The 26,701-nt window shown below is 38.7% G+C and overlaps 1 protein-coding gene across 10 annotated transcripts in view; it reads left to right on the top strand.

The window, feature by feature from the left end:
- Window positions 1-26,701, top strand: part of FRYL (FRY like transcription coactivator) — a 226,669-nt gene that overhangs the window by 181,795 nt on the left and 18,173 nt on the right. For all 10 annotated transcript variants that reach the window (XM_074348242.1, XM_074348245.1, XM_074348234.1 and 7 more), the window contains 11 exons: window positions 270-364; window positions 1,443-2,050; window positions 2,344-2,441; window positions 6,447-6,617; window positions 8,495-8,635; window positions 11,202-11,399; window positions 14,085-14,246; window positions 14,357-14,431; window positions 14,754-14,930; window positions 18,530-18,733; window positions 20,814-20,981. In XM_074348242.1, the coding sequence (XP_074204343.1) occupies window positions 270-364; window positions 1,443-2,050; window positions 2,344-2,441; window positions 6,447-6,617; window positions 8,495-8,635; window positions 11,202-11,399; window positions 14,085-14,246; window positions 14,357-14,431; window positions 14,754-14,930; window positions 18,530-18,733; window positions 20,814-20,981 (2,097 nt within the window). The remainder of the gene's footprint in view (window positions 1-269; window positions 365-1,442; window positions 2,051-2,343; window positions 2,442-6,446; window positions 6,618-8,494; window positions 8,636-11,201; window positions 11,400-14,084; window positions 14,247-14,356; window positions 14,432-14,753; window positions 14,931-18,529; window positions 18,734-20,813; window positions 20,982-26,701) is intronic.

A 26,701-nucleotide genomic window follows, 5' to 3' on the forward strand; every position in this document is an offset into this window, starting at 1 on the left:
TGATGGTTTCAATTAGATGTGAGGGAAAGCAACAGGGTGGCTCCTAGATTTCTGGTCTAAGCAATTTTGGGTGAATTGTGTTGCCATTATGATCAATTTATACCATTAGTTGGATGCATTTTCGTCAATCAGCAAGATCGTGTTGCTCAAGAGTTTAATTACTTTGTAATATTAACGTGGAGTTTGTTCTATTTTAAAATCTCATCAGGAAGTGTGTTGCAATTTCTTCTTTCCAGAGCATAATTAATTAAAATCTGCCTTTCTTCTAGGGATTTGTGATTGAGCTTCTTCTCACGTTGGAATCTGCAATTGATACTTTGGCTGAAACCATGAAGCATTATGATCTTCTTTCTGCCCTTTCTCAGTAAGAGTTTAAAACTAGGCAACCAGTAGATTTGTATATAGACCTTCAATAGCTAAATATGTATAATATTGTATTGTGCTAATATTGGTGGTGAGAATAATACCCCAAAATTCAGATGGATTACCAGTGGGAAAATGAGCCCCAGATGGTGAGGACATGTGACGAGTCACGGGGCTGGGAAGTGGCAGTGCTGTCTCTCTGACATCCTGGCCAGAGCTCTTTCTGCTGGGCTGCTTGGCTTCAGCCTCAGTGACGGGCTCTGTTCCTGCCACACTCAGCATCCCATTGTGCTCCCAGCAGGCCAGGCACCTCAAAACTCACACCTTCCACATACTGTTCCTTCTCCCTGGACCAGCCTCTCTTCGAACTTTATCTTCCTTGCAAATCCCGAATTGGCTTCTCCTTTAAGTCCTGTCTCAGTATCACCTCCTAGCTAAACATTTCTGCCTGCCCCAGGGTAAGGCTAATTACTCCATCCTTTGGATTGTCACAGTGTTTTCTTTATATTTTAATGACAGCAACTAACAGGCTGTAATTTATCCATCTACATGGACTTTACCTGATATTCCTAGCATTTTACACACTGCTGGCACATGTAGAAAGAATTCTGTAATTATTTTTTAACCAATGATAATTGGATGTGAAGGAGGAGAAATCAAAAATAAAATTTTTGAGCTTGGTTCTTCTGGAAAGAGTGTGAATTGACAGAAATAGGGACCCCAGGACCATCAGCTCTGGGGTTAAGACAAAGGAAGCCTGCTTGGGATATAATGTTTACTAAATCCCAAAGCTAAACATTATCAGTGGTAACTGTAGCAGAAATTTCACTTGAAGTCAAACCTCATCCAACCCAAAGGAAACAATTGGCCACAGTAGAAAAGATACTGTTGTACATTTCAACAGGGAGGAAAGAACTGAAATTTAATTAAGCAAAGTCCAGTATACTTAGAAGTGATTTTTTTCCTGGTAACAGTTACCCTTTTCAGCATTTTCAAGAGTACAATTAATGTAGCTAAAGAAATGATTGTGCACGGATTCATCTTTTTTCTTTCTTTCTTTCTCTTTTTTTCTTAAAAAGAACCTCATACCATGATCCTATAATGGGAAACAAGTATGCAGCTAACAGGAAAAGCACTGGACAACTCAATTTAAGCACAAGTCCCATTAATAGTAGCAGTTATTTGGGATATAACAGTAATACAAGAAGTAACTCTTTGAGATTAAGTTTAATTGGTGACCGAAGGGGTGACCGGCGGCGGAGTAACACACTGGATATAATGGACGGACGGATAAACCATAGCAGTAGTTTAGTGAGGACTAGAAGCCTTTCCTCTCTGAGAGAGAAAGCAGTGTATGATGTGCAGTCCACTACTGAGCCTGCCAACTTGATGGCCACCATTTTTTGGATAGCAGCATCTTTATTAGAGTCAGATTACGAATACGAATACCTCCTGGCTCTCAGGCTTCTCAACAAACTGCTGATCCACTTGCCTTTGGATAAATCAGAGAGTCGAGAGAAGATTGAAAACGTACAAAGCAAACTGAAGTGGAATAATTTCCCAGGCCTTCAACAGCTCTTCCTTAAGGGTTTTACCTCAGTATCCACACAAGAAATGACCGTGCACCTCCTGAGTAAACTCATTGCTGTCTCCAAACACACGCTGGTGGATCCTTCCCAGTTGTCAGGTGATGTCAATAGAATTGCACCAACTCTTTGCTTTTTAATGTAGTGAAATGTAAACTAATCATTTGTTTTGAAACCTACTAATTTCTGCTTTTCCACCAACAGTTACGGTTTTCTCAATATGTGAGATAACTTAAATTCTTTGGTAAAAGCAAAACAAAAAAATATTTTTAGAAGATCAAGTACTCCAGGAAATAAAAAGAAAATGGTTTCTGTGAGCCATTAAAAAAAGTTAATTTTTAAAATTATGTGCAATAAAATTGGTTATTGTTTGCTTTTTTTTTTTTTTTGATAGGCTTTCCTCTTAACATCCTTTGCTTATTGCCTCACTTAATCCAGCATTTTGACAGCCCAACTCAGTTTTGCAAAGAAACAGCTAGTCGAATAGCAAAGGTAAGCAAATGTTATGCTGAAAGATAACACTGGAGGGAAATTTCCCTGAAGTTTATCTTAAGGGGGGACTTTCTTAGAAATCCTTTTACTGTCACTTCCTATGTGAATTTTGCATCTAAATTTTTATTTTTTATGCATATAAAGAAGTAATATAGTAATGATGTAACTTACAAGTGCTCAAGCCACAGTGAATAAAATTATTTGTTTAGAGTAACACTCCTCTGAGTCTGAGTCTTTTTCTGCTCCGTTTCCCTACTTTACTTTCTACCTGTTTGTCAGTTTCCAAGTCATTCATTTATTTAGTACCAAGTATGTACTGAGCACTGGATCAGGTGCTGGAAATACAAAGATAAGCAAAGGAGATAGGATTTTTAGCCCTGTGGGCCTTAGAGTCGGGGTGCAGTCAAATAAGTAGACAGTCACCATCGAGTCTGGTGACTTTCCAGTGGGAGGGCAGAATATTTTAGGGACACATAAAGCAAAAGTTTGCCTGAAGGAAGTTATGACTAAGCTGACTTAAAGGCTGAATAAGACTAACCAAAAGTATGATCCCTGGATGAGAAATAAGAGCAGGGCCGAGGGTGGAAATTTCCTAGGAGAAGTCACATGTGCAAAGGCCCTGCGGAAGAAGAGGGCATAATATATTTTGTGATTCTGGAAATTCTCTCCCTTTATGTTTGCCTTTTTCCTCTTAACATTGTCTTCAACTTCTCTGTCTGCTCCCTTCACTCTCTTTCTTCCTCATTTGGCTCTTTCTCTCCCATCCTACATTTCTGAAACAGGTTTGTAGCTCTTTTTAAATCAGCTGTTAACATTTGTTTAAGAGGTTTATAGCTCCTAATCTTAATTGTAAAAGAATATGACTTTGACATTTTATATTTTTAGTAATTTCCTCTCTTAAGAACAATAAAGAAATAGCAAATACCTTGCCTTCTACTTAAAATTAATTCTTAATTAATTTCATTTTATGTATTTATTTATTTATTTTGTCAGATTGAGTCTTGTAAGAAAGACTTTTCAGGCTGAAATCATAGACAGTTGCAAGAAGGAGTTATATAAATTTACAAGTAATATACGTGCAACAGGAAATTAGGTGAACTGGAGGAGGGACTCAACAGCAGTATAAGTGAGATAACCCAGCTAAAGCACCAGGAGAAAATTCAGAGAAGTTTGCAACAGAAGGGACCAAGCGAGTAAAAGTCTCTGGAAGAGCTTTTTATATAAGCTTTTTTTTTTTTTTTTCCAAACCTGAGATTCTGTTAGCAATTAGCACAGCACTAAATGGAAGAGCAAGCTTGTAGAAAGCCAGGTAAAACACCCACCTCTGCATGGCCCAAACTTCACCACTGGTAAGTGCAAGTTTATCTCTGGGTGCCGACGCAGTGAAAAAATACTGCCAACCCAATTAATCACATACACAGTAACAAGAGTAAGGACGTTTTCATTATCTGGTTAGATAATATTTAATAAATGACAAGAAAATATTTAATAAAATATGCTATTGAATCATCCCTATTTAAATTTCTAAATAGATACGGAGAGATTCTTAAGCATTTTATAAGTATGTCTTTAAAAAGAAGAGCCATTATTACAGTTAATGGAAACGCATCTCAGTTTTGATGATGGTTTACCTTAGAAAACTAAACAACGTGTATTTGCATTAATGAGGTCCAAAAGTGATTTTTAAAATAATTTATTAAAGTGACTTTTATTTTAATATTCTAATGACACACCATTAGAAAAATGTAAACAAGGATTTTATTTTTGTCTACCAGAAATCTAGGAAAGAAACTATAAGGGGAAAAAAGTATATTGACTTACTTGAGGATTTCAAGAAGATAAAAAGAAGTCCCCTAATAAGGGAAGTAGGAGCATTTAAGACTGGCAGCTGAAGTGTGGGGAGGAGCTGGCTAGGCGCTGGGACGGCTGAGGGCACAGCGTGGCCAGAGGGCTGCTGTGGAAGCCCCTTGAGCGCCAAGCCTCTGCTGTCATGACCAAGGCAAAGCACAGGAAACTCCCAACTATCTTACCTGTTTTTAAGAAATCAAATATATGGCTCTCTGTGAGTCATAAACTGTTGTTCAGTCTGTTTCTTCCTGGTGAGCAGCACACAAAGGTTCCCTCTGTGCGCTTTCAGCAACCTGCAGGATGTGAACTAAATTGATTCCTTAATTATTCTCTCACTTAAACTGCCGAGAGTAATTTTCTGCCATTATGTGCTTCCTCATTATGCAAATATTGCTGTTTTTACTGTTTGTGCCCTTGGAGAGCGCAGAATTTCAAAATGAGGGAACACTTAGGACAAATATTGTCCTTTCTTGCTATTCATTATGGCAAAAACAGTATGCTCAGGTTTGTTATAAAACATACTCTATTTGACTCGAATTTTAACCTGGTAATTCCAAAATTCCAAAATTAAATCTAAGCCATTTGCTTTATTTAAAAAATTGCACAGCATATATTCCAAAGAACTTTCCTCCTTTTTAGAAATAGTTTTTTGTAAATCATTCTTTATAAAAATATGCTTTAAGGATATAAGAATTCTATAGGAATGTCTTATTCTTTAGAATAAGATTAAAGAATTTACTTTGAACTATAAAAATTTTTGTTGAAGAATAACAGATTGTGAAATTGAAAAATTATGCAGCTTTTAAAATAGTATGATAAATTATTATATTTTGAAATACAAGTAAGAAATACAAACCAACTTTTTCTTTTTTCTTCCTGGTGTCTGTTTTATGGATAAAAGGCTAATGCATGAAATCAGCTGCTTTTAATGATTGTATAAAGTAACTTCCAAGGTGCTGTGTTAGTCTCTGCACACCATTGCATGCCTTCATATCTTGGGCCCATCCAGTGATGATGTCCGCATGGTAAATCAAAGTAAAACTACACCAGAAATTGACACATTGTAACTGACTGTACTTCAATTAAAAAAAAATCAGTTATATTCATCTGAAATTTGAAAATATATATTTTTTAAAGGTAGTACTCTCTTTATCAAATGCTCTAGGCAGTTTGAAAAAAATATAAAACATCAATAAGATGGAAAAATAAGTGAGGAAAATGAAGAAAGGAAAACTAAGAGAAATTTCAGTGAGGCTAGCCTTTTATGATAGATGAGGGTCTGTCTTGCGTGGCCCTTTTCCAGTTCTGCCTTGTTCAGGTGTCCCCTGGAAGAGGTTAAGAGACATCCTCACCAGTAAGTCAGGGAACAGACAGACTAAGAAGGTGCATTTGGTCAGTAAGATCCTCCCAAACATTTGTTGATTCAGATTCTGTAGTACTGTATCAAGTAAACTCTAGGAAGTCAGTATACTTCGTAGGAGCCTGTAAATGGTTTGCCAAGGACCTTAAGAGCTTTAGGTGATTTCCTGAGGAGCAGTTTGGGGTCCACCCTGACGACCGCCATTCATTGGAGGTACAGGATTCAAGAGTTATCAGTGCTCCGGTGAAGTCCTTAGAATACATCACACATGTTGAGGCTCCATGCAGTTGACTGCTCTAGTGAGATACTTGGAACAGCTTGACGCTATAAAGCATCTCTTCTTCAGCACAGCAGCTCTGAACCCCGCTGAGGATTCCCAGGTTGAGTCTGCCTGTTAAGTTATTGTGCAAAGAACCATACATTGATTTTACAAAACGGAACTCTTTTTACAAAAGTTACAAAATGATACATAGGGTTTACAAAAACGTTTGGATTTTTACCAAAGACACTTTTACAGAGCATGAGGCTGTTAAAAAAAAAAAAAAGCCATACTCTTTAACACCCACGGAAATGCTTGAATAATTAATCATCCTTCCGTGTTATCTAAGTTATTCTCTTAAGAATGCCTTGAGCTTTTTTCCTCTTCTGTTTAACTTCTCTACTGTAGTGAAATAAAATGCATTAACGCTTCAAGATATATCTTGAACTTATTTCATTAAACAAATACAGTTAATATAAAATCAAGTTTAAACTTAAATGCCTTTAAAGTGAATGAAATTATTGTATTTGTTTTTTAGGTTTGCGCAGAAGAAAAATGCCCAACGCTTGTCAACCTGGCTCACATGATGAGTTTGTACAGCACACACACGTACTCCAGGGACTGTTCTAACTGGATCAACGTAGTGTGTAGATACCTACATGACTCCTTCTCAGATACAACATTTAGTCTTGTGACTTACCTTGCAGAGGTACATTTACCCCCAAAAAACCAGATTTTTCAACTGCTCCATGGCAAAATTTTCAAGTAGATTTACTTCTAGAAGCAACACTGATACTAATTAACGTTCAAATTGTCTTTGAGAGTAAAATAAATAATCCCTTTTTTTAAAGAAAAAATATATTTAATATCTTTCAAGTATAAAGGAAGTTTCTATAAAGGGTTTTTTTGTTGTTGTTGTTCATTTTCAGTGTTTATTTCTTCATTCACTGTCCTTAACTGATATAAACTCAAAATAATATAAACCTTGCCTTCATTTCAAATGGAAAATGCGTTTTTATTTCCCCATGGTCTTGATCCTAGACAATGGTTATCATTTTTGTTTCTTAGCAAAATTAATTCTTGGCTTTGAAATCCTTTCTAGAATTAAAAAATGCAGCATGCAGAGTCATTTCTACTGGGCAACTTTATTTTGATGATATATTTGCTTCCTAATCTAAACTATGATTTTGGGGGGGCAAATGGAATTTTAAAATCTGTCCTAGAACAGCATAAAAAGTTAATACAGTTGACCCTTGAACGACGCAGGGCACCAACCCTCCACGCAGTCGGAAACCCGTGTATAACTCACATTCAGCCCTCCACATTGGTGATTCAGCCAGCTGTGGATCATGGTGAGCAGTGGTGTTCACTGCTGAAAAAAATCCTCAGTATAAACACACCCACACAGTTCAAACCTGTGTTGTTCAAGTGTTGACTGTGTTTTTTTCGTTGAAGAAGTGGCTTCATGCCTAGGAAAGTAAATTACTCAGTAGAGAGCCACAAAGAGACTCTCAAAAGGGAGAAATTCCTAGTCAGCTTATGATTAAAGTGATACCCTCATTTTTAAAAAGTTGACCTCGTGGCTCAATAAACATTTTCAGTATTGCTCGTAGCACTGTTAAACTTAGCTAAGTCACTGATGGCAACCATCATAAAGTGCTTCAGGACTAGTGTGAATTTTTAAGATGTTGGTCTTGATAGGTTTGCTCCCATCAACTTTACACTTAAGTGAGACAACAGTGAAACTCTACCTGGTAGCTTCCTAACCTGGATGAATCTGTCTCTGGGTTTATCTTACACCTGTACCTTTAGGACAAGAGCCAGCACAAAGCCAGGCCTAACGTTTTTAATCAGCTTTGAATTTAAGAGGCTTAGACCAGCTCACCACTAAAGTAATGCTAATTTTCCCCGACGACCCAATCACGGGATTCTAAAGCCTGCCACTGGCACAGTACAGCCTATTGGGTACCACATACGGGCAGTGTATTTCCAGTCCGTAAAGAGAATGCTTTGCCCCAAATGTTACTCTTATTAGTGTAAGTTATCCTTGTTGTATTATTAATAATTCTCAAATTATTACTAACAACAATACTAATATTAGTTACATGTATTTAAAGCTATGCTATATAATTTAACTGTCTACAAACTCTATGAGGTATGTGGTATCACTATTTTATTCTTAAAAATCAGGCTCAGATTGGTTAAGAAACTTGGCTGAATCACATGGGGGTAGTTTAAGTGACTGATGTGAATGGCTTGGGGGTAGTTATTCATTCTTTGGTGATGATGGTTACAGCAGTTTTTCTCTTAACCTAAAATAAATGATGTTCAACTAAATTAGTTAAGGATATAAAAGAAAACACTGAGATTAAGATGAAAAATAATCCATCTAATTCTCCTTTCTGAAGCAAAGACAAGTAACAATAATAGACATCACCTTTTACTTTACCTTCGTTATTCTCTGTATTTCTAATAATCTAACCATAAACTCAGGTTAAATCTGTTATGGTTTTCAACATCACTAATGTAAATACTGTTGAATTTTCTTTAACCTGATTAAAGTGTACTTTTTAATATTACTTTTAGCTATTAGAAAAAGGATTGTCCAGTATGCAGCAGTCATTACTACAGATCATCTATAGCCTTTTGAGTCACATTGACCTATCTGCTGCCCCAGTCAAGCAGTTTAATCTGGAGATCATAAAGATTATCGGCAAATACGTACAGGTGAGTGACCACAAGACTTCTGTGTAGAAGTATTCGTCTCAAAACAACTCATAATCATAAAAAATCAGTAAACGTCTTAAATGTTATCTAAGAGTGGCGGGAGTGGTTAGTGCATAAATCATGTTTCCAGGAAGATTTACGACATGGGAACTTGTTCTCGGTGTTAGTGACAAAAAGCAGAATCGGTCTGATTCCTGATTTTGATTTTTAACGATTGCATCTACAAATACTCATTTCAGCAGTGCCTGGAAGGAAGGTGCACAGAGGGCAGCCGTCACCATCTCTGGACAGTGTGATTATGACTCTGTTCCTTTCTGTTTTTAATCAAATTCTACATAATGAACAAATACTACTTTTAGAAAAAGAGGCTCTTTGATAAGTCTGCATTTTATAGTTGCTTTCTGTGTCTGGTAAAAAGTGCCAGATATTTAGAAGGTAGAAAATCAGACGGTTTAAGTATAAATATTAAGTCAGTCTGGTCTGTACTAAATTTCACTTTTGAACTTTTTGAAGAAAGGTCATGAGGAGCAGATCAGTATTGTACCTACAGCTAATCAAAGAGAGCAAACTCTTTGGGAGCCTTAACAGATGCAAACCTTCTGTTTCTACTCATTATTTTTGCATTCACTGAAGCAAATCTTACAAATGGAAATACTCAGCTAGCAAAGAGTTTGTGTTCTAGTCCATTTCCAATAAGTCACAAAACTATATTAAAATGTTTTTTGATATTTTGTTGGGTAATCTGGGTTATTTTTTAGGTTCCCTTGAAAATCAGTGATTGCAAATATTCAAAAAACATAAACTTCTTTGGTAACCCTGTTTAGTTTCTCTGTTTTATCTCTCAATGAGTATGACTCCACCAAGTGACAATTACGTATTTTTTCTAAACCACTTTTCTCTTTTTTTTTTTCTTAAGGCTTAAAGAACTTAACTCATCAAATAGTTGCCAGCTCTCCCACAGAAATACATAGCATATTGAATTACTAATTTGTGAAACATAGATACATTGCTTTTGTTCAGAACCACAGGCTTATTTATATACCCAGTGGGCAAGCAAGTGACCATAGGAGGGCATGGATTCATGACAAAGTGAACTGCACTTTCCTGTCCGAAAGGAACAGCACAACTAAGCTTCCTGTAATGGTTGCGATGTTGGAGTGCAGACCCAGGGGGGCCAGAACTTCTAGTTTTTATTTTCTAATTTATATAGAGAAGCTAGAAATCTGGATTTTTCTCTAAATCTCCTCATTTTAAATGTGTTGTCTCAACTTCCTATTCAAGTTTATTTTTAAATGTTGGGTGAACCAAGGTCATATTTAGCTGATAGGCCATCCCAGTTAGTGACTTCTGCTTTATTCAGACATTAAACATTCTACAGACTTGAACTCTTGACATTCTTTGACATTTAGAACCCAACTACCAATATAATTTATGGAAACATCCCTGAAGAGGTTTTAGCATTTCGCAAGGCCCAGAGGTCCTAATTATTTCTGTAAGAAAAAAAGGATAATTCCTACTTAGTCTTACTTTGTTAAAGGTAAACTGTTTTCTACAATGATGTGCTTAATGCCTAACAAAATCATATAGACATTTTTATTATTATTAAATATTTTGTGCTTTGGGTGTCATCATCTCAAGGTGTTATTAACTAAATTGGATAACTCAGTTCTGCCAAACATTTTTTACTTCCTTTTTTTTGGTAGTATTTCCCCCTGCTCAGAACTGTTAGCTGTGAAACGATATGTATAAAACAAGGTTGAGATGTGATTTTGGTACCATAGTAAGTAAAAAAGTCATTTTTTGTATGATTTTTTTCATTAGATGGTAGAAGAAAAATATTCTAAATTCTTTATTAGACATCAATTCCTCTTCACATACACATCTTTCATATAAACTATTCCTGAAATATATTGGTAGAAATATACAAAACTAAGAAGCAGAAAAATAGCTCAAAAACAGAGCCACCACATGTGAGAGGGAAGAGCTCACCGCGTGCAACTCAGGCGTCACGGAGACTGTCTGTTAGCACAGCACTTGGGCTTGTGACTTGGGCCTTGGGTCATTAAGAAAAATCTAAATTTTTTTAGTACTTTAATATTTTTATTTTAATATTTCCTTTTTTTTAAAAGGAAGTATGCATTAAAAAATGTTTATCTTCAAGATTTAAAACGTTTAACGTTTAGAGTCTTAAAGCCATACACTTCATTCATCTAGAGAGTTTACATACAAAGGTAAACCCCTTTGTTTACCACTGCTGCCAGATTGCTGTATTAGACTTTATAAATTAATAATACTTATAAATCACTTATTGGGGAAAATATAAAATATTCTGAGTTGACAGCATTATTATGTGTATGATGTCTCAAATCTAACAGTACAAGTAATAACTTACTTTCTTTCCTTTTGCAACTCAGACCCTCTGTTAAGGATCTCAAAGTAAAAATGAATGATTTATGAGAGTTTTTATAGAAATAATATTTTCATTGTCTACAGTATACACTAAATTTTTGTTCTCAATGAAATATGTATTTGTAATGTTCATGCATCTATTATTTTTTAAAACCAGAGTCCTTACTGGAAGGAAGCCCTTAACATCTTAAAGCTGGTGGTGTCCCGCTCAGCAAGTCTTGTTGTGCCCAACGACATCCCCAAGACCTATGGAGGAGATACAGGTTCTCCTGAAATATCCTTCGCGAAAATTTTTAATAATGTCTCTAAGGAGTTGCCTGGGAAGACCTTAGATTTTCATTTTGATATATCTGAGGTAAGATCCTGAGAGGTTGATACGGGTGGTCTATTAGAAATTTTCACTTGTTCATTTATTCATTCTGTCATTCAGCAGGCGTTGACTGAGCTCATACTCAGCAGTGGATGCTGTGACAGGTGCTATGAAAACAGGGGCGGGTGGGGAGAAAGCCTACTCTCGGGCACCTACAGCCTCTTAGGCAGACAGGCAAATAAGCACTGTGACAAGTGCTTTGGCTGGAAGTTGAAAGCACTATAGGAATATATAGCATGTACCTCTAACCTGATCTGAGCTGAATGTTGAAAAATAAGTGACCTTAGACAGGCATGTATGGAAGTTTGGGGAGGGGAGATTAACCCAAGAAGCAGCGGCATGTGTGAATGAAGGCTTGTAAGTGTGCACGGTGCTCTGGAAACTTCCGTTAGTATGGCATACCTTGTGCACAGAGTACAGAGGTTGGACGTAGAGTGTGATGAGAGAGGAGGCTGGAGGCATGGGGAACAGCAGGGTCATATGGACCTTATGTGACATAGTAACAAGACGGCTTTATCTTGAAGCAGTAAGAGCTCTTAAAGGATTTTTAGCTAGAATAGGAAATACTAGGATTTGCATTTTAGGAAGATCACTCTGGCAACAGGATAGGAAACAGACAGGGTGGTGGTGGGGAATCATGAAGAAATCTGTTAGAATAATTGGAGAAAAAGATAATGTTGGACTGTGTCCCTAGGCAATTGCAGAGGAAACAGAAGGCAGTGATGGTTTTCAAAGTCTGAGAAAGTAATTGAGGGGATTTAATGGGAAGGAGAGAAGGTGCTAAGTGAGGAAGAGACATCAAGGACAGTTGCTTTGACATCTTGGTGGATGTTGGTACCATTCAAAGAGAACAGAGATTCTGGGAGAACAGATCTTAGTGGGGAAGGAGGGCGCGATAAGCTCACCCTTGGGTACATTGACTTGGAAGTGACTAAGAAGCATTGACGGAGGTGCCTATTATCTGAAGAGATCTGAAGTTTTAGAGGAAAGCTTGGGCAGAAGGGGAAAAAAATTAAGGATTTTTAGTGTTGTATAGGTGGGCGGTTGAAATCATGGAAGGGAAAACAAGACTGAAATAAGCTGAGATCTGCGAAGCCCAACATTTTAGGGAGGGACCTCAAATTTTTTTTTTTCCTCCAGCACCTGAGCCCACTCTTGGTGGCTTTGGTGCCATTGAAATGGTCTTTCACAAGCCAGAGCAGTAGTTTTTCAAGATGAAAGTTTTTGATCCAGTATTGTGGGAGAGTAGAGAAAGATAACAATTGGAGAGCTACTCACATTTTAATTGATTAGAATTATATAAAATTTTAAAAATTGAGGGTGTTTAGTGTTGGTATTAGAATTTATCCAAAGCTTACTGTGAATTGTTTTTAAACAGAAAGTATGTTTATTGCTAATGTTCTAGTTAATATCACCTGAGAGTTTCTAGCATGGAGTACTCAGCATGGGAATATGATAGAGAAACTGAGCTTTGCTATTCTTCTAAGTCACATATTGATGGGGTAACAATTATTTTGTTTGAAGCAGTGCTATGGATTCTCAGAACATTTGATATATACCAAATACTTAATTTCAATTTGTTTCATCAAAAATTCCCGAGTACCTGCTCTGTGTAAGCACTGGAGATAATACTAGAGGAACAGAGATGAATCACACATGGTCCAGGGACTCTTGTGTAGCAGGGGGAGACAAATCACCATCACATGGTGAATGTCCAAGTATAATTGCCCAGGGGTGGTGGTGGTATCAGAAAAGGCGTCCTTGGAGTCTAGAGGCAGTGTTCAGGGTGATTAGGGCTTTGCTTGGTGCATATTCCATGTAAAGGAGGTGACACGTACTGACACATAGGTCCATAAAGGCACCCTATGCTTGGGGAACACGTTCGGCTTTTTTGTAGTGTGAAGTTCAGGAGGGAGTGGTGGAAGTTGAAATTGGGGAGATAAGCAGGAGCCAGGTCATAAGGGGATTTGTATGACATGCAAATGAACTTGACTCTTATATTCAAATACAAATTCAAAACACTTCACAAAGCCAAATAAATATACACCCAGTTTTGGGTCATCATGGAATTGTACTGAAATAAATTTTGGAAATATTGTACTCCAGATTCACAGTAAGCACTAAATAGATCTTTATCTCTGAAGTTGTTACTTATTCTGAATATTTGCAAAAGCACTTTATTGAAGCACAGTTAACAAGATACATTGAAAAAAACACTAAAATGTTAATAGACATTAATTAAATCTGGTGAGATGACAGGTGATTTTTTTTTAAATTTTTATTGAAGTATAGCTGATTTACGTTGTGTTCGTTTCTGTGACATGTGACTTTTAAAAATCATTTTTATATTTTCTGAGCTTTCAAAGAAGGCATATTTTATAATCATGAGGGAGAAGGGTGAAGTGGTGGTTTTTAAAGAAAGCAGATCTGTATTTAAAATAGAGATAAGCTTTCCAGTAGTCTCCTCAGAGACTTGTTTCCAATAACGTGAAATCTCTTGATTAAAAAAAAAAATAGACATTTGATTTTTGTAACATTTACCTTATGCCAAGTAATCTTTCTCCTTATGCTGTTTTTTGGTTGTTTGTAAAAAATGTCAGTATAGATACGCTATTGACCTGTTTATGTTGAAATAGTTGAGTCAAACATGGGCATTTTATTTCTGTGTAGACACCAATTATTGGGAATAAGTATGGTGATCAGCACAGCGCAGCTGGGAGAAATGGAAAACCAAAAGTTATTGCTGTGACTAGAAGCACTTCTTCAACTTCTTCTGGTTCCAATTCTAACGCCTTGGTGCCCGTTAGCTGGAAAAGGCCACAGTTATCACAGGTACGTGAAAGTTCCTTAAACAGAAGCATCCGTTTTATTATACGTCTGAGAACTTGAGCATTTTCTTACTGGATCAGTAATCTTAACGCTTGAATATTCTTTCTCTCCAGAGAAGAACAAGAGAAAAGCTGATGAACGTACTTTCTCTCTGTGGTCCAGAATCTGGCCTTCCGAAGAATCCGTCGGTGAGTTATCGTGGAAGCATGTGTAAACGTTTTAAAAATCATGTTAGTCCATGAAGGAAGGGACGTTACTGTGTCTCCTTGCTTGTCTTTTCTAACTGACCTGACTTACGGTGTTGACTAAGAGTGAAAAAACTGTCACTTGTCTTTGTGGCACTTGGCAGCCATGCTCATTAAGTATTCGCCCAGTAGGTATTAGACCAAATAAAACTCCACTCACTGACAGACGAGGCCACCGGTGGCTCTTAGGGTGCTGAGATTCCATATTCAGAATGGCGACACTGATGGGTGGCCTTTTTCACTTTTGTTTTTGGCTGGGGGCCAGGTTGTATTCTCTTCTAACGAGGATTTGGAAGTCGGTGACCAACAGACTAGCCTAATTTCTGCGACAGAGGACGTAATTCAAGAGGAGGAAGTGGCTGTGGAAGACACCAGCAGTGAACAACAGTTCGGCGTTTTTAAGGATTTTGACTTTTTAGATGTTGAGCTGGAAGATGCAGAGGTAAGGGTGTGGCTTTCTTTGATAATATTTATAGGCTAGTTACAACTGCATGTGAATCAAGGGTTTTAACCCTGGGATCTTTGCTTATTAAGGTCAGAGTAAGGTCAAAAGGTAACAATCTAAATTGGGGACTAAATATGGTTAGTACAATTAGTCAATAGCAGAAGAAGTCTGAAATAAAAGGAACATCTAATTTTTTTTTCTTTATCTTTAAAAATATAAAGTAAAAATGGATTTCTTCAAAAGTATTTTTTTTAATGTAGAGTGTGCTTACTCTTAAATGTTTACATGAGCGATACTAATTAATGTGCAGCAGAACAGTAAAAAAATTACATTAAATTTATCAAACAGTTTTAAAGAGGGTGGCCCTGAAACTAACTGGACGGCTGAGGGGCTTTGGCTGTCAAGAACGCTCTGCTGGGGCCGAGCCCCTGCCTGACACTGCTCACCGCTTTATTCTTTAGGATTGTGCCAGCTCCCCTACATGCCTCATTTCATTCAATACCAGGGCTTTCTCCTCCACATTGATTCAGTTTAGAGAAAATTGATAGTTGTGTCAGCTTAGATGCTTCCTGAATGAAAAATCCAACTCAAAAAGTAGATTTACCAGCTCACAAAACCGAGCAAGCCCAGAGCCAGAGCTTATGTGGATGGGCCTCCATGCTGTTTCTGGCCATTTCTCTGCAGTTCGCTAGGCTCTGCCCGTCTCTACAAGTCAGCTTGACCTCAGATGGTCTTGGTTGTGTCCCCACACAGCAGTGTTCAGAGGAAGCGAGGGTCACTTCCGAACATGCTCTCACGGAAGTGAAGGAGTACCTCTCCCAAACACCTTTAGCACACTTCTTGTCACATCTCACTGACCCAAGTTGGGGCATCTGCCAATTTCTAAAACAATCATTGTGGCAACAATAATAGGATTGCTCACTACCCTGGTTGTGTTGGGCTACTTGAGACCTATTCCTGTTGGTGATGCTGGTCCCCTAAACCACAGTTTCCTAAACCTGAAAAGTTCACGTCAAATAGATCACAAAAATGTTCATTCTAAAATTGTTGTAAGTATCTATATTCAAGAGCCCAAAATGCCTATAATGTGTCCATAACATGCCATTGATATATCTCTCTCCCAGGACGTTAAAGTCACTCGTAGAACTCACATGCATTCATCAGCCCTCTTCAGGGGTGTTTCCTTGGGCTCAAATAGGCGAAATGGAGAAGTGAAAGGTAATGGCCTCTGCCAGGTCACACCAACAGCTGTTGATAGGAAACCGGGTTAGGGAAGCCCTCCTGGCTGCTTCAGCCTCCCCTGCAGATATGAGGATGTGACCATAGTGCCTCAAAGTCCAGCAGATGCCGTAGACTAGCTTATGAGCAGCACAAGCTCTATGTAATAGCTCACCGTTTACATATTCCCAAACTGGGCACGTTCATAGGAAACCAAGAACAGGTATTGTCCAGCACCTTATAGGCTTATAAACTTTTTTTTTTTAACTGTGGCCATTGCTAATACATTTTATATCGCATCCGAGTGTATATGTATAGACACACTTTAAAATAAAAGTTTCAAGAATATGCGTCCTTACTCTATGCTATGCATTTTCTATGTATTTTCTATTTCTTTCATTTCAGTTTTTTTCTTTGAAAAGGGCAGGTCACCACCCTCTAAAATTGATATCACTCCTACAACTTGAAAACCACGTTGTAGGAAATAGGACAGACTTGCACATTCAGGCAAGGAAGTGTGGTGGGTTGAAGAGACCCACTGCTCTACTTCACAGGCATGAGCCACTTCGAAATTCTTCTGTAGATACTTGCTTTTTTCACAGCAGAATTTAGAATTTCTAAAGGCAGGCTCTTGACATTTTTGTAATGGTCAGGTTATTTCTTTTTGTTTGCTTTTTCTTTTTCCAAAGAACACTTCACATGCTTTCAAGTCCAGTACTCTCAAATGTTTGTAGTAATAAATATGGCTTTTGAAAAGAACCTTAGAATGAATTAAAGATACTTATTGTAGTTCTGTCTTTCATGTGAGTCACAGTAATTTCAGGAGAGTAGTGCTAATTTATACCTCATAATTCGGCCAAATCAAATGATAGAGATTTTCTAAAACCTAAATCATAGTTTTGCTTTGAACATGGTCACAGGAAATACTTTGCTACAAAACAAACTTAACTGCTAATGAAACTCCTGAAATAGTCCCCAACCTTGAAAGCCCACAGTGTGTATTCATTCATTCACCAAATATATGTATCTTGGGCCATTGACCTTATTATGTGTTATGCTGCATCATAATATGTGAAATGATATGTTCAAGGAAGGTGGCTTTCAAAGTCTGACCTGCAGACCTCCGAGCTTCTAGGACCCCTGAGAAACAGGGAAAGGTCCAAGAGCCAATGGGCAGAGCTCCTGGCCACCTTTTTCAACCAGAGCAGCTCTGCTTTTGTTCATCAGTTCTGCACAGTTGACTTCCACCATAAATTTCATTTGAAATTAGTATTCCTCTGCTTTATTTTAAAAGAAAAAAAAATTTGAAAAACCTCTATTCTGGACAGTTCCTCTTGGGTAAAGGAATACATGTAAATCATATTTTGCTAGCCAGTTCACTATGATTTGTCATGTCAGAGCTTAAGAAAGAGTGTAAGAATTACATCCCTTACACGAGGAGGATCAGCTTGGAATAACAGAAACATAACTTACTATATAAATCCGTAAGTGGGACTAAACTGAAATTTGTCTGATTCCCTGTTGACCTTTTGAAGTTGGCAAAGGTTATGTTTTGATAGCTATGATCTTAATTTTAAACTACTTTGTAGCAAAAAAATAACCATTGGATTTAGCCAGAACCACCTGACAGTCTAAAATAATTGTGACCCTACATGTTGTCAACTGAATGTGGGTATTTTAAGTCAGTTTTGCATTGTATCCAGTATTAAATCTATGTAAATTTGGAAGGTTTTTCTTAATAAGTTTGTGTTGCCACAGTGTATCACAGAAATGTTGTTTTAAATGTCTGTCTCTGACTTTTTCACAATATATTTTGCATAAAAAAGTAATTTGAATCACATGTTGGCTTCCTGCACAAAGCTTAATCCAGAGCTTGAATCAGTCTTTGGGTTTGAGAAAGCAAAGAGTTTTCCCCAAAAGTGTAGCGTATATTTAAATGTTTGTCTTCGTTCTTTCTAATTCTGTGTGTTTTCCTTTTTGCTAACCAGGAGCTGCAGGTAAGTTGCAGCCTGGTGTTGTGGATTGTTCATCTGTTGTCACCTGTGATGTATGTGTCTTTTTTGTGGTCCCATCTGTGTTTGTGTATTAGAATAGAAATGGCCTAGGTATTAGATTTAGTTGGTCCCCAGTAGTACAAGATGGAAAGCCAAGAAAATCCTTCAGTTAAAACAGGTTATCAACCAAATATTTTGATCTCTTTAAATATAAATATTGAATGATGTTTTAAAAGTTTCAAGAAATTGAAGGGCTGATTGAAACTCTGCTTATGACAATGCATTAAGTTTTTTTCATCTTGGTGTATGTTTTCCCGGTGTATTACATTTCCTACATTTGTAAGCATGTATTGAGATCTCAGAAATGGTGTTTTGCTTTTCCAGGGTGAAAGTATGGACAATTTCAACTGGGGCGTCCGCAGGCGCTCCCTGGACAGTGTTGACCAAGGAGACACGCCGTCCCTCCAGGAGTACCAGTGCTCCAGCAGCACCCCCAGCCTGAACCTGACAAACCAGGAGGACACGGACGAGTCCTCAGAAGAAGAGGCGGCGCTCACAGCCAGCCAGATACTCTCACGCACGCAGATGGTACAGTGACCTGTTCGCCCAGCGACAATTGGTCTCTTCTTCCTCTTAACTTCCAACTTAGTAATTAGTGTTTCTCGATATTCTGATTGTCTTTTCCATGTGGGTAAAATGCTCACTGAAATGAAAATACAGAATCGTAGCAGTGATGGAGTGTTCCATTAGTCATGACAGAACTAGACATTTGATGCTGCACACCCCTTAGCTGCTGAGACACATTTTCTATTGCTTCTCCCCTGGTGACGGTGACTTGTGCTGGGCGTTCTGAGAGGCCCTCAGCTTGAATGATACATGTTTTGGTACTGGTGTGAACACCAGCCCTGCTTAATTCTCCACCTGCTTTTCTTTCTTCATTAATGGAGGACAACCTTGCTCTCTTTGCAAAATCAAGTCAGTTGTATGGAGGCTCTGAATAGTATTCCAAAGGCCAGACAGCAAAGATTCAGAGAGAGAGAGAGATAGGAAATGAAGGCTGCAAGGAGTGGTCTGTCTGTTCAGGAATACGGGGTGAAGGGAACGCTAAACCTGCAGTGGCAGCTGAGTTGGAACTTGAAGACGGCAGAATGAGGAAAGAGAAGGCATGTGGAACAACCATGCGGCTCATATGATGACAAACCAGCTAGTGAGGACCATATAGCAGCCAGTCACACAGCTCTTACATGGGTGCCCGTGTCAGGCCTCTAATTTAATGTCGCATCAGCTGCTGGTGAAGTGCTGGCAGTGCACTGAGTGGCGGGGCTGAACTGGCTTCAGACAACATGCACAGTTGTCGTTTTGGGCTTGGCTTCCTGTTACCTCTCCTGTTTTGGCATCTCCTATTTCCCCAATATGACTGTCAACGAACTCCCTTTTGCGTATTAAGTGATAAGCTGTTGCTGATAACAGTAGCAGTAGTTACCGCTGGCTGAGTGTTTGAGGGGCACCAGGTCAAGGTGTTCACATGGATTAGTCACTAGGACTCTCCCTGCAGCCACGTGATTGTTACAGTGTGGTTACTGCCCATCTGCAGATGCAGTGACTTGTCCTGGGACACATAGCTGATAAATGGGTTTGAACCAGGCGGTCTGCCTCTAGATCCAGGCCACCTATGGATTGCCCCTCCACGGACTGTGTGCATTTAAACAAATGGGAGTTAATGGCAGGAGTGACCCACTGAATGAGGCACAGGCCCTCCCTGGGGCCAGACTGGAGGCTGGCATCCTGCCACCAACCCGCTGTGGAATTGCAGTCAAGTTACCTACTCTCTCCTTTAAAACAGGACCCCTGGGGGTGCCTGTCTCATGGGAATTTCATGGGGCGGACAGTATAGTAATTGCTTAACAAAGGTTAGCTCCCAGGAGAACCTCAGAGCAGAACGGACTTGTCTCCTCTCGAGGCCAACCCTAGTCATAGTGGTAGTGAGATTGAAAAAGAATTTGAAGTTGCTTCCCCCTCATAGGGGAAAAAAAATACATAGTTTTTGCCTTTACCTCCTCTGAATCACGAACTTGGTTTTTCTTATATTAAATTTTGACTATGAAAAATGTATAACCCTGCTTAACAGAGAAAAAATTGTAATATTTTCTTTTTTCTAATTACGACTACTTTTCAAAAAACGTAAACCCACTAATGCTGGCCTGCCATGACAGCAACTTCATTGTGCTAATTCTTTTTGTCTTATCACAGTTTTATGATATTGATTCTTGCTGAACTAAGTGAACAGCCAGTTCAGACTTACGTGCCTACCCTCCAGTTGAAATGAAATGAAATGACCACATGAAAACATAAGACATTACTGTAAAATATTCATTTTAGCTCAAGATGAGCATAGTCACATAGAGCTCTTCCACTTTGGTAGTTCTTCTTTAGCAAAATGTAACCATATTAATGGCTGTTTCATTTCTGCCGATGGCCTAGCTGCTTGCATTAACAGCACCAATTCTGGGATAGACTGAAATGAAGGGAACAGATAATTTTAGGAAGTCGACGAAGCTCTTTAAAACTATGGCCCCAGAATATCTTATGACATAGAATGTTTCCTGTGGCCTTTGTGACCATTGCTGACTCAGAGATGAATTCCTCCTTTTATGATCTCTCCTTTTAGTTAAACAACGATACTGCTGTGGATGAAACTTTGCCAGACCATCCCGACTTACTTCTTCAGTCTCAAGATTCCACTGGCAGCATCTCAACAGAAGAAGTGCTGCAAATCAGAGATGAGACCCCAAGTTTGGAAGCTTCCCTAGATAATGCTAACAGCCAGCTGCCTGAGGTGGGGAGATGTGGGGGCTGGTGCGTGGCCAATCTGGGCTCCTTTTAAAGCAATCCGTTCCATCCCTTGCTTTTCTTTCGGAAGAGTTGTCATCTGATATGCTAATTATTTGATTTGTTTCCAGTATTTCTAACCTGTTGGGTTGCTTTAAGTGAAACAGTCAAATCCGATGGTTAAAAATAAAAAATTTGATGGATTAAGGAAATGACCTACAGGTTAAAAATAACCCTGAGTGTTTTTAATGAGCATTTTGTGCTGCAGAATGTGATTAGGTTAATGTAAGGTGCTTCTCTGGGGACGGGCAGCATCTTCTGTGGCGCTGTGCCTTCTCTGAAGGACCGCTTTTGTTTTTCCTTCCTTTGTTGCTTTGTGTTTGGGTTTTTGTGATTGGTGCTGTAATTGGGATCAAAACCTCAGGCTAGCTGTGTTAGCAGCTGGTCAAAGGAAACCTTTTAGAAAGACTTTGGAACTACTAGTTTTATGTTTTTTGGAAAGGCCTGTGAGAAGTAAGCCAGATTCCAAGCTAATGACTGATCAAAAATAAGTAAGTATTAGTTTTCTTAGTTTTTTTTTAAGATTTTTTTATATACTTTTTTAAAACTATAATTGCTATAGCTCAATTGTATGTGCTATTATGCTTTGGTGTTAGGAAAATACTACATTTTTTCAGTGTTAACCAAATTAATGTACTTATTAGATCTAGACCAGTCTAGTTAGTAATCTTATTATCTGAGTAAGTTGAAGTCTCATGTTCTTACTGTGCCGACAGTGTATTATACATCTTGACAGTAGGCAAACCTACTTTGAAATGAAGGCATTTGGACAGTTTTTTAAATGCTCATATTGGTATGGCTGAAGTTTAGATCATTCGATTCAACAAACATTTATTGAGATGTACTGGATGCTAGGCATTCCACTGGGTACTAGAAAGATGAATAAGGCATGGCCCTGGTCTCAAGAGTGTCCATTATCTATTAAAGGAGACAGACAAGGTTAAAAAAACTACATGTCAGTATGAGAAACTCAGTAATAGACATGTTCGAGGCTCTGCAAAAACTCAGAGGAGAGATTGATGAGCTGTGCATTCGGGGTGACGGTGGCAAAGGACAGGCTTCATGGTAACTGAGACATTCCAGGCAGAGGGACTTCACGTAGGAAGACTTGTCACATGAAGCTACATGGTGTGTTCAGGTAGCAGCAAGATGTTCGGTCTTTGAGGCTAAAACGCAGGAGGAGGAGCAGCAGCAGCAGCAGGAGAGACGGGTGGGTCTGAGACGTGCTGGGCCCCACACGCCATGCTAAAGTCAGACTTTACCTTGAGATGACAGGAGGTCATGAATTTGCGTTCTTTCCAGAGACACCTGTTGTGTGACAGGCCCTGTACCAGACACCTGGGTGGGAACACAGGGCACACGAGCAGCCAGGCATTTATTAACCAGGGCTCACTGAGCCCCCACGGCGGGCCGGGCGCTATCCCAGGCCCTGGGCGTACAGCATCGTGCGAAACGGGCAATGGCTCCTGGGTTGTGGCGCTTAATTCTAGTAGGAGGGACAGAACGAACATGGAAATAGGTAAAACATAAAGAATATATCAGAGAGTGGTCTTCTTACTGTTGATACCAAGAAAATCTAAGAGTCATGTGGACTTGGTGAGGGAGAAAGTGTGGTGGCATTTGAGGTGAAAGCTAAGTGAGGAGGAGGAGCCAGCCCTTGACAGTGTGGAGGAAGAAAGACCGTTCCAGGCCTGGGAGAGAGGCCGGAGCAGAAAAGGCCGGGGTGCATCTGAGGAGCAGCCACGCTGGCTGGCAGTGGGGGGTGTGTGACACAGTGAACCCCAGAAAGTGGATGGGGGCAGACGCGGCCAGGGGAGGGCAAGGTGCTCTCAAGGGCATCTTAGAGGCCACATAGCAGGTGGCCACAGGAGGATTTCAAGCAGAAGGACAGGATCTGATTATGTTTATTTTTTTGAATCTCGCCTTTTTTTGGTGGAAAAAGGAAAGTCAGTTCTAGCACCTGCACCGGCCACGTGGAGCTTGCAGTCTGTCGTCAGGGAAGGTTACATACAGCCTGACTGGTGTTTCAAGAAAGTCTCAATGACAGAGGTGTGCTGGGAGGACAGGAGGCCGAGAGAGGGGCCTGGACAAAGCCAGAGTGTGCGGACAGGGACATGTGTATGGGCAGAGCTGACGGGGTTTAGGGCTGCACCTTAAGTGAACGATGTTCCACTCGGTGTTGGAAGACTCGTTACCTGAGCATCAGCCACCAGTTAATCTACTGTCCGGTGTAGCTGTATGTTCCAGGTCAGACTTTCTCATTAGAAACACTGGGAAACGGCAGGCTGATACAAGAAATACCTTTTTAACAAAAGCAGTATAGTTAATGGTTGTGTGATTTTAATTTTACTTAACGGGGAAATCTTTTATTTTTGATTATTAAAATAGCTGTAATCACCATGAGTAAACTACCTCTTAGAAATAATTCATATTTATTGGAAATGAATTAGAAATTCATCTATATTTCAATATACATTGGAAATTGTGTTATGTCAGATGAGACATTCATTCATCCAGCAATACTTAAGGGGCCTACTTCCAAGCCGCCATAAAGTTCCTAAGGATACTTTTTTTTAATAAAGGAAAAATACTTTAATTTTCTAGGTTTTTCCTCTTACAGTAGTATATTTCATTATCACTATAAACTTCGTGACACTGGCAGATGAGACTGAAGGAGATATTTTTGAAATATATTATTTGAATTAGAAATAGTTCCATTGTCATGAAAATTATCACCAAAAGAATGGATGTCCACCAGGGAATAATTCAAGTTTGTATCTGTTGGATATGTTGGCCTAATTTGTTTTTCCCTGATATGCCAGTGTCAAATGACCCAAAATTGCCCCTTTAAAAAAAGTATGAAAGCACTAAGATATTGAAATAAAACCGTTAAGTCTATTACATAGATATATATGGGTATATATGGTATCTATATTGTTATAAAGCAATTTCTTGAGATGAGGAATACAATTAATCTTAACAGATGAAGTATTTTATGAACTAAAGAAGTCCTAGAAATGTTTATTTGAATTTTTTTCCCTTACATTATGTTAATATCAGGAAGATAAAACAGAATAGGCCAAAGCATCCGCCTCATGACAGAAACTCTGGAGCTCAGTTTGTCCGTCCCTTCTCTGTAATATATACAAATTACGCTTTGAGTTCTAGAAGGGATGGTATTCTTTACCTTTGTTTATCAGAGAGGCCTCCACAGACGGATTTCTTCTAGCATTTATAATAGTTTAGATACCAAATCATGTATGGCAGAAACTATTCCTTATAGGAAATGAATCTTTGAATTTGTGTGTGTGAGAGACTGTCATTGTGTAATAAGATAAAATTCAGGAAAATTTGATTCTCACAGTCTACATATAACAGTGGAATGCATTCCATTAGCCAAAAAGCACTCTCTTCATGAAATCTAGGTGTTATTAAAAATTTCAGCATATACTCTATAATACTAACTTTAGGTAAAACAAATTGCCCAAATTACCTATTTTCAAATTATTATTCCAGAACAAATGACAACAAAATACAGGTGTACACTAATGAGAAGTGAAGACATTAAACTAAGAAGTTTGGTGGGTTATTTCAACATGATATATTGATGTAGAAGGAAGACTTAATACCAATAAAAATTCTAGGTGTAGAAATATCTTTAGCACTACTACTTAAACTATCTCTCTGAATAACTAATGCCTACCCTTTTAATGGCCAAATCTCTAAGAAAAAGATTCAGATGGAAACCTTAAATAGAATGTACTAAATATAAGCTATTGGAATGATTAAGGAGTGATATACTCTATTATTTACAAAGTACTGCTCTGTGAAGACTCAAATAATTTGCTGCTTTCCCTGCGTAACTAACTCCAGACCAGTGTTGCCATAGTACACTTGTGTTTTCCTACCATGTTTCTATGCCTTTGATATCTTCTAAGTCCTTTTCCTTGAGATATTATCTGTCTTAGGCAGCTTGGGTTGCTATAACAAAATATGATCATCTGGGTGCCTTATCAACAACAGAAATGCATTTCTCACTGTTCTGGAGGCCAGGAAGTCACAGAGCAAGGTGCCACCCGCACTGTCTGGTGAGCCCTCTTCCTGATAGCTCTTCTTGTTCACGTGGTGGAAAAAGAACAAGCTAGCTCTCTGTCCCCTTCCTATAAGGGCACTAATCCCATTCATGAGGGTTCTACCCTCATGACCCAATCACCTCCTAAAGGACACACCTCTCACACCCCCATTGGGGGTTAGGGGTGAGAATTCTGAGGGGACAAAAACAGTCAGTCCATAACACTATTGCTACCCCACCTTAATCAAAGCCCAACATCGTCTGTTTTCGCCAAAGAGACAGTCTCCGGTGCCTCACGCAGCTTGATCTTTCCCTTCTTTGAGCACCAGTAGCCCTCTGGGTATCACTTAGGGTACTTACCTTACACTTACCATGCTCTGCTGTACACTGTTGTCATTTGCACATCAGCCTAAGCCCATTACCAGTTTGCACTCGAACTGTACTTACTAATTTACCCCAGAGCACTCAACCCAGAATCTGGTCAAAATCCTTTGCTTTATACATAAACTTTACAGATGAGTAAACAAAAGCCCAGGCTGGTCCAAGGTCAGGGTCTCTGGATTTCACTTACTTTTCATAATTTGGGAGGAAAGTTCTTTTTTCACCCGTGAAAAAAAGATGAGAAACTACTGTGCAACTAAGTAGGAGCCGTAGGTCTAAGCAGTGATAGAAGTGGATCTTTATTCCTAAAACTGTGAGGCCATCAGTGCTTATTTTCAAACTGATCAATTAATGTTTATGCCAGTTAAAACTGGTGTTGATAAAGTCATGATATACACCCTGAAAGTATTTTTCTTTTTTAATAGTGGGTAGTTCATTTATTCAACCAATATCTGTCGAACTTTTGCACCATGCCAGGCACACAGCAACGACATTTCAGTGATGTTACGATGGACAGGAAGGAAATATATGAGTACACATTATAACCCACACTTCCATTATCATTTGTTTAGAGTTAGGAGAATGCAGGCATTCTTTTTGATAAGTGAGTTTGTAGTTCATTTAATTCTCAAAAGTACAACAATCTAAAATTTCCCAGTGTTTTCTGTGAAGCATCCTTAGTACTCAAACCTGAATGAGTTATTGTGGCCTTATTATTTGAGAGAAAATCTTCCATCCCAGGTACTCAGCCCACTTACACAGTAAGGCTGCCTTCCTTGTTTCCATTCAGCAGCCTCCTGATGGGTTAAGACCTGTTCTCGATTCACGGGTAGCCCCACAGGACCAGTGGGTTAACCATCCTGAACTATCTCCCCTCCTTCTGTCCATAATTCACTGGATGTAAGGTTCTAGCATGATGAAATCAATGACATTTCAAGTAAGAGAGAGTTAATAGTAACAAATTATGTAGAATTAGAATATGTATGAGAGAAGGTCTTTCACCAAAGGATGTATTTCTAAGTAAACCCCTAAATCCTATTAAAAGGAAAAAGATCTCCTTGGTGTTTCTATGTGGCATCAGGTGATACATTTTACTTTCAAAATGTTTTAAACTTGGAAATATTTAAAAAAAAAAAACAGTTTATATGATCAGAGTCCAAAAACTCCAAACATTATTAAACTGTGCAAATGAAGACTGCCTGCTAAAATAGATA

The sequence above is a fragment of the Camelus bactrianus genome, chromosome 2 (assembly GCF_048773025.1).
Source record: "Camelus bactrianus isolate YW-2024 breed Bactrian camel chromosome 2, ASM4877302v1, whole genome shotgun sequence".
In the NCBI taxonomy this organism is placed as follows: domain Eukaryota; kingdom Metazoa; phylum Chordata; class Mammalia; order Artiodactyla; family Camelidae; genus Camelus; species Camelus bactrianus.